Source organism: Salvelinus sp. IW2-2015, linkage group LG24 (genome assembly GCF_002910315.2).
Source record: "Salvelinus sp. IW2-2015 linkage group LG24, ASM291031v2, whole genome shotgun sequence".
In the NCBI taxonomy this organism is placed as follows: domain Eukaryota; kingdom Metazoa; phylum Chordata; class Actinopteri; order Salmoniformes; family Salmonidae; genus Salvelinus; species Salvelinus sp. IW2-2015.
In genome coordinates, this window is record NC_036864.1 from 9,972,280 (window position 1) to 9,980,541 (window position 8,262).

The following is an 8,262-nucleotide window of genomic DNA, read 5'->3' on the forward strand; positions in this document are numbered from 1 at the left end:
ATAGACAGGTGTGTTTCTTTCTAAATCATGTCCAAACAATTCAATTGGCCACAGGTGGACTCCAATCAAGTTACTGACATCTCAAGGATTGGCTGCACCTGAGCTCAATTTGGAGTGCATGAGACAAAAAAAGATTTAATTCATTTGGCATTCAAGCTGTAACACAAAATGTGGAATAAGTCAATATGTATGAATACTTTAAGGCAATGTATGTGTGTGAGTGTGTGAGGGGGGTACCTCAGGWGGRGGCAATGGCACAGCCAAAGCTATAGGGGTCTCTGGTTGACTTGGGACCACAACTGCGACTGGACCATTGACCTCTGTAGCTGGCCGCTGACCAACACCCTCCACCCTGACATCCTCCAAACCAGGAATAGAGGATAGCTACATAGAACAAAATCAGGACGCACTGACATTATCATATTGATATGCCCAGAGCAGCAAAGCACATAACAGTACAACAACATCAAAGACAAGAGTAAAGTCACAGTATTGTATACAAAACACATACAGGAGCTGGGTTACCTACCTTTGCTTCCAAAATGCTGAGGGTAGTTTCAATCTGCTGTATCCGAAGAGATATGCTTGCAAGTTTCTCTTCGCAAACTGTCGAAAAACGATTGAGGAAGCGGACAGTGTGCACTATGAACTGGTTGAGATAGGCAACGACTCTCCTCTGTTGTATGGCTGGGACCTGGGACCATATCATTCAGTATCATGGGAAAAATGCTATGTTTATTTACTTACAGAGTTGGGGAGTTCAAAAACATTTACTACACATACTCATTAGATACAACATTTACTTGATTACATTATTTGGCTGAGAGTCATTCAGCTTGTTTACAAAACAAAAAGCTATCATGGCTAATTTAGCTACAGTAGCCACCAAGATAGCTTCGGCTACGGAAAACACTCACCTTGGTCAGATCTATTCCTGATCCCACAATCGGTAAACCGTCCTCGTCCATGTTTTTATCGTTTTGGCAAACTATCGGTTAACTCGCTATTACTTTGTTTAATAGTAATATCTTACTGAAAATCTGCAAAAGCGAGATGGAAATTTTATTACGCCTCATGTGACTTCKCTGTGACCCAKGTCTGACGTCATTATTKTTCTGCTCTTCCGGGTATATCAGCCAATGAGGTGCTTAGTTTTCTACTTCTTTATTGGAAATCAAAATGAACCCAAGGCTGAAGGTGCATACCTCCATCTCCTGAACTGGAGGGTTAACAGTTCATTGCCACAAATGCAGTGTGTTCAATACACCACAAGGAGGGAGTACAGTATAATGGTTAATACATGTGCAGTGTCTCAAAACAAGCCACAATTATGTTGATCCAGGCAAGGAGGACTTAGTTACTGTGTAATATGGTTTGCAGAGATGATGAGCTAATGGATAAAGCCATCAACACAAATTATTTGACAACTTAATTTTGATGATGCCTCAGATGCTATCTTTGGAGACAACCCACAATATGAGTGCATGGGTGTTGCGAACTATTACTACATAGGAGCGCAGCAGAACCAATGGAAAATAAAACACAGGGAACCAAAAATGCTGTCCAACTTGACCTCAATCTGAACTCTAAAACGATTCCAACCGTTTGATTTGAAATGGACTTGTCTGAAATAAGAGCCCCTTAAACTTGATGTCAACCAGAAATGAAACCCTCTAACCTGACCTAAGAGCAAACTGCAGCCATAGTCCATGCCCAGCATTGCCCACCTGATCGTAAAACAAATCGGAAAGCCCAGTCCATGCCAATTCAACCTAGTTCAACAGGCAGGAAGAGTCTCTGCCCAGTTTCAAAAAAATTGTTATGAAGAACTCAACAAAAAAATCTAAGCTGACCTCCTGAGTCAGACCCTATCCAGAGAGTGTTGGGAGCAGATCACTTTTTAAACCAGCAGCATATTGATTTATATGGGACTGTAATTGCTTCAGTGTGTCCTGGATGACTCCCCCATAATTGAGGCCTGGCAGAGCCTCTTCCCTGGACATACTCTGAGCCAGGCAGCTGGCAGAGGAGTACCGCACCCACTCCCCTCCCCCTCTCCTCCCTACCTTCCGCCAGGGAGTGAGCAGTGGATGGTTACCCCCTTACCCCCAAGCCACTCTATCATACCGTGAGGAGTGAACTGCTCTGTCAGAGCTTCCTGTGCTTGGCCCTCCTATGTTGAACATAATAAACGGCTCCCTATCCACCGGATGTGTACCAAACTTACTAAAAGTGGCAGTAATAAAGCCTCTCTTGAAAAAGCCAAACTTTGACCCAGAAAATATAAAAACTATCTGCCTATATTGAATCTCCCATTCCTCTCAAAAATGTTAGAAAAAGCTGTTGCACAGCAACTCACTGCCTTCCTGAAGACAAACAATGTGTACAAAACGCTTCTGTCTGGTTTTAGACCCAATCATAGCCCTGAGACTGCACTCGTGAAGTGGGTAAATGACCTTTTAATGGCGTCAGACCAAGGCTCTGCATCTGTCCTCGTGCTCCTAGACCTTAGTGCTGTTTTTGACACCATCGATCATTACATTCTTTTGGAGAGATTGGAAACCCAAATTGGTCTACACGGACAAGTTCTGGCCTGGTTTAGATCTTCTCCGTTGGAAAGATATCAGTTTGTTTCTGTGGATGGTTTGTCCTCTGACAAATCAACTGTATGTTTTGGTGTTCCTCAAGGTTCCGTTTTAGGACTACTATAGTTTTCACTATATATTTTACCTCTTGGTGATGTAATTATGTAATTCAGAAACATAATGTTAACCTTCACTGCTATGTGGACAATACACAGCTGTACATTTCGATGAAACATGGTGAAGCCCCAAAATTGCCCTCCCTGGAAGCCTGTGTTTCAGACATAAGGAAGTGGATGGCGGAAAATTTACTTTTAAACTCGGACAAAACAGAGATGCTAGTTCTAGGTCCCAAGAAACAAAGAGATATTCTGTTGGATCTGACAATTCATCTTGATGGTTGTACAGTCGTCTCAAATAAAACTGTGAAGGACCTCGGCGTTACTCTGGACCCTGATCTTTCTTTTGATGAACATATCAAGAATATTTCAAGGACAGCTTTATTCCATCTTCGTAACATTGCAAAAATCAGAAATGTTCTGTCCAAAAATGATGCAGAAAGTTAATCCATGCTTTTGTCACTGCTAGATTAGACTTCTGCAATGCTCTACTTTCGGGCTACCCGGATAAAGCACTAAATAAACTTCAGTTAGTGCTAAACATGGCTGCTAGAATCTTGACTAGAACCAAAAAATGTGGTATTACTCCAATGCTAGTGTCTTTACACTGACTTCCTGTATAGGCTAGGGCTGATTTCAAGGTTTTACTGCTAATCTACAAAGAATTACATGGGCTTGCTCCTACCTATCTCTCAGATTTGGCCCTGCCGTACATACCAACACGTACACTATGGTCACAAGACGCAGGCCTCCTTATTGTCCCTAGAATTTCTAAGCAAACAGCTGGAGGCTGGGCTTTCTCCTATAGAGCTCAATTTTTATGGAATGGTCTGCCTATCCATGTGAGAGACGCAGACTCGGTCTCAACCTTTACGTCTTTATTGAAGACTCATCTCTTCAGTAGGTCCTATGACTGAGTGTAGTCTGGCCCAGGGGTGTAAAGGTGAACGGAAAGACATTGGAGCAACGAACCGCTCTTGCTGTCTCTGCCTGGCCGGTTCCCCTCTCTCCACCAGGATTCTCTGCCTCTAACCCTATTATGGGGACTGAGTCACTGGCTTACTGGTGCTGTTCAATCCCTTCCCTAGGAAGGGTGCGTCACTTGAGTGGGTTGAGTCACTGACGTGATCTTCCTGTACGGGTTTGGCGCCCCCCTCGGGTTCGTGCCGTGGGGGAGATCTTCGTGGGCTATACTCAGCCTTGTCTCAGGGTAGTAAGTTGGTGGTTTGAAGATATCCCTCTTGTGGTGTGGGGGCTGTACTTTGGCAAAGTGGGTGGGGTTATATCCTGCCTGGTTGGCCCTGTCCGGGGGTATTGTCGGGCGGGGCCACAGTGTCTCCCGACCCCTCTTGTCTCAGCCTCCAGTATTTATGCTGCAATAGTTTATGGGTCAGTCTGTTATGTCTGGAGTATTTCTCCTGTCTTATCCAGTGTCCTGTGTGAATTTAAGTATGCTCACTCTAATTCTCTCTCACTCCCTCTCCCCCCTCCCAGAGGACCTGAGCCCTGGGACCATGCCTCAGGACTACCTGGCCTGATGACTCCTTGCTGTCCCCAGTCCACCTGGTCGTGCTGCTGCTCCAGTTTCAACTGTTCTGCCTGCGGCTACGGAACCCTGACCTGTTCACCGGACGTGCTACCTTGTCCCGGAACTGCTGTTTTCGACTCTCTCTCTCTCTACCGCACCTGCTGTCTCTAACTCTGAATGCTCGGCTATGAAAAGCCAACTGACATTTACTCCTGAGGTACTGACCTGTTGCATCCTCTACAACCACAGAGAGAGATGATTTGGAGTCACACTCAAAATTAAAGTGGAAAACCAACACTACAGGCTGATCCAACTTTGATGTAAGTCTTAAAACAAGTCAAAATGAGCTCAGTAGTGTGTGTGGCCTCCACGTGCCTGTATGACCTCCTACAAACGCCTGGGCATGCTCTGATGAGGTGGCGGAGGGTCTCCTGAGGATCCCTCCCAGACCTGGACTAAAGCATCCGCCAACTCCTGGACAGTCTGTGGTGGCAACGTGGTGGTTGGTGGATGGAGCGAGACATGATGTTCCCCAGATGTGCTCATTGGATTCAGGTCTGGGGGACGGGCGGGCCAGTCCATAGCATCAATGCGTTCCTCTTGCAGGAACTGCTGACAACCTCCAGCCACATGAGGTCTAGCATTGTCTTGCATTAGGAGGAACCCAGGGCCAACCGCACCAGCATATGGTCTCACAAGGGCCTGAGGATCATCATCTCGGTACCTAATGGCAGTCAGGCTACCTCTGGCGAGCACATGGAGGGCTGTGCGGCCCCCCAAAGAAATGCCGACCCACCGCCAAACCGGTCATGCTGGAGGATGTTGCAGGCAGCAGAACGTTCTCCACGGCGTCTCCAGACTCTGTCACATGTGGTCAGTGTGAACTGCTTTCATCTGTGAAGAGCACAGGGCGCCAGTGGCGAATTTTGCCAATCTTGGTTGTTCTCTGGCAAATGCCAAACGTCCTGCACGGTGTTGGGCTGTAAGCACAACCCCACCTGTGGGACGTCGGGCCCTCATACCACCCTCATGGAGTCTGTTTCTGTCCGTTTGAGCAGACACATGCACATTTGTGGCCTGCTGGAGGTCATTTTGCAGGCTCTGGCAGTGCTCCTCCTGCTCCTCCTTGCACAAAGGCGGAGGTAGCGTCCCTGCTGCTGGTTTTTGCCCTCCTACTGCCTCCTCCACGTCTCTGATGTACTGGCCTGTCTCCTGGTAGCGCCTCCATGCTCTGGACACTACGCTGACAGACCACAGGCAACCTTCTTGCCACAGCTCGCATTGATGTGCCATCCTGGATGAGCTGCACTACCTGAGCCACTCGTGTGGGTTGTAGACTCCGTCTCATGCTAACCACTAGAGTGAAAGCACGAGCAAGCATTCAAAAGTGACCAAACATCAGCCAGGAAGCATAGGACTGAGAAGTCGGTCTGTGGTCACCACCTGCAAGACCACTCCTTTATTGGGGGTGTCTTGCTAATTGCCTATAATTTCCACCTGTTGCTATTCCATTTGCAAAACAGCATGTGAAATTTATTGTCAATCAGTGTTGCTTCCTAAGTGGACAGTTTGATTTCACAGAAGTGTGATTGACTTGGAGTTACATTGTGTTGTTTAAGTGTTCCTTATTTTTTGGAGCAGTGGTATATTGGAGATATATGAAAAAAAAAAAAAAAATGTAGATCCATTTTTTGAATTCAGGGTATGAATACTTTCTGAAGGCACTGTGTGTGTGTGTGTGTGTGTGTGTGGTGTGGTGTGGGGGGGGGGGGGGGGTCCCTCAGAGGTGGCAATGGCACAGCCACAGCTATAGGGGTCTCTGGTTGACTTGGGACCACAACTGCGACTGGACCATTGACCTCTGTAGCTTGGCCGCTGACCAACACCCTCCACCCTGACATCCTCCAAACCAGGAATAGAGGATAGCTACATAGAACAAAATCAGGACGCACTGACATTATCATATTGATATGCCCAGAGCAGCAAAGCACATAACAGTACAACAACATCAAAGACAAGAGTAAAGTCACAGTATGTATACAAAACACATACAGGAGCTGGGTATACCTACCTTTGCTTCCAAAATGCTGAGGGTAGTTTCAATCTGCTGTATCCGAAGAGATATGCTTGCAAGTTTCTCTTCGCAACTGTCGAAAAACGATTGAGGAAGCGGACAGTGTGCACTATGAACTGGTTGAGATAGGCAACGAACTTCCTCTGTTGTATGGCTGGGACCTGGGACCATTCATTCAGTATCATGGAAAAATGCTATGTTTTTTACTTACAGAGTTGGGGAGTTCAAAAAACATTTACTACACATACTCATTAGATACAACATTTACTTGATTACATTATTTGGCTGAGAGTCATTCAGCTTGTTTACAAACCAAAAAGCTATCCAATGGCTAATTTAGCTACAGTAGCCACCAAGATAGCTTCGGTACGGAAACACTCACTTGGTCAGATCTATTCCTGATCCCACAATCGGTAACCGTCCTCGTCCATGTTTTTTTATCCGTTTTGGCAAACTATCGGTTAACTCGCTATACTTTGTTTAATAGTAATATCTTACTGAAAATCTGCAAAAGCGAGATGGAAATTTTATTCACGCCTCATGTGACTTCACTGTGACCCACCGTCTGACGTCATTATTCTTCTGCTCTTCCGGTAATATCAGCCAATGAGGTGCTTAGTTTTTCTACTTCTTTATTGGAAACAAAAATGAACCCAAGGCTGAAGGTGCATTACCTCCATCTCCTGAACTGGAGGGTTAACAGTTCATTGCCACAAATGCATGTGTTCAATACACCACAAGGAGGAGTACAGTATAATATGTTTAATACATGTGCAGTGTCTAAAAACAAGCCACAATTATGTTGATCCAGCACAGGAGGACTTAGTTACTGTGTACATATGGTTTGCAGAGATGATGAGCTAATGGTAAAAGCCATCAACACAAATTATTTGACAACTAATTTTGATGATGCCTTCAGATGCTATCTTTGGAGACAACCCACAATATGAGTGCATGGGTGTTGCGAACTATTACTACATAGGAGCGCAGCAGAACCAATGGAAAATAAAACACAGGGAACACTGCTGTCCAACTTGACCTCAATCTGAACTCTAAAACGATTCCAACCGTTTGTTTGAAATGGACTTGTCTGAAATAACGAGCCCCTTAAACTTGATGTCAACCAGAAATGAACCCCTCTAACCTGACCTAAGAGCAAACTGCAGCCATAGCCATGCCCAGCATTGCCCCACCCTGATCGTAAAACTCGGAAAGCCCGAGTCCATGCCAATTCAACCTAGTTCAAAGGCAGGAAGAGTCTCTGCCCAGTTTCACAAAAAATTGTTATGAAGAACTCAACAAAAAAATCTAAGCTGACCTCCTGAGTCAGAACCCTATCCAGAGAGTGGTTGGGAGCAGATCACTTTTTAAACCAGCAGCATATGATTTATATGGGCCTGTAATTGCTTCAGTGTGTTCCTGGATGACTCCCCCATAATTGAGGCCTGGCAGAGCCTCTTCCCTGGACATACTCTGAGCCAGGCAGCAGGCAGAGGAGTACCCCCCCCCCCCCACCACACACACCCCGCGCAGGGGTGAGCAGTGGATGGTTACCCCTTTACCGCCCAAGCCCCACCCCTTCTATCATACCGTAGGAGTGAACTGCTCTGTCGAAACTTCCTGTGCTTTGCCCTCTATGTTGAACATAAATAAACAGCTCCCTATCCACCAGATGTGTACCAAACTCACTAAAGTGGCAGTAATAAAGCCTCTCCTGAAAAAGCCAAACCAGAAAATATAAAAAACTATCGGCCTATATTGAATCTCCCATTCCTCTCAAAAATGGTAGAAAAAGCTGTAGCGCAGCAACTCACCTGCTTCCTGAAGACAATGTATACAAAACGCTTCAGTCTGGTTTTAGACCCCATCATAGCACTGAGACTGCACTCGTGGTGGTAATAAACCTTTTAATGGCGTCAGACCAAAGGCTCTGGCATCTGTCCTCCCTGTGCTCCTAGA

The 8,262-nt window shown here is 45.8% G+C and overlaps 1 protein-coding gene across 1 annotated transcript in view; it reads right to left on the reverse strand.

The window, feature by feature from the left end:
• The window catches only part of LOC111951431 (WASH complex subunit 3), a 4,994-nt gene extending 3,899 nt beyond the window's left edge, over positions 1-1,095 (reverse strand). The window contains exons 1-3 of the mRNA XM_070434790.1: positions 918-1,095; positions 530-694; positions 238-384 (exon numbers count right to left, since the gene is read on the reverse strand). Of these exons, the coding sequence (XP_070290891.1) occupies positions 238-384; positions 530-694; positions 918-968 (363 nt within the window). The 5' untranslated portion in view covers positions 969-1,095. The remainder of the gene's footprint in view (positions 1-237; positions 385-529; positions 695-917) is intronic.
• Positions 1,096-8,262: the final 7,167 nt, after the last annotated feature.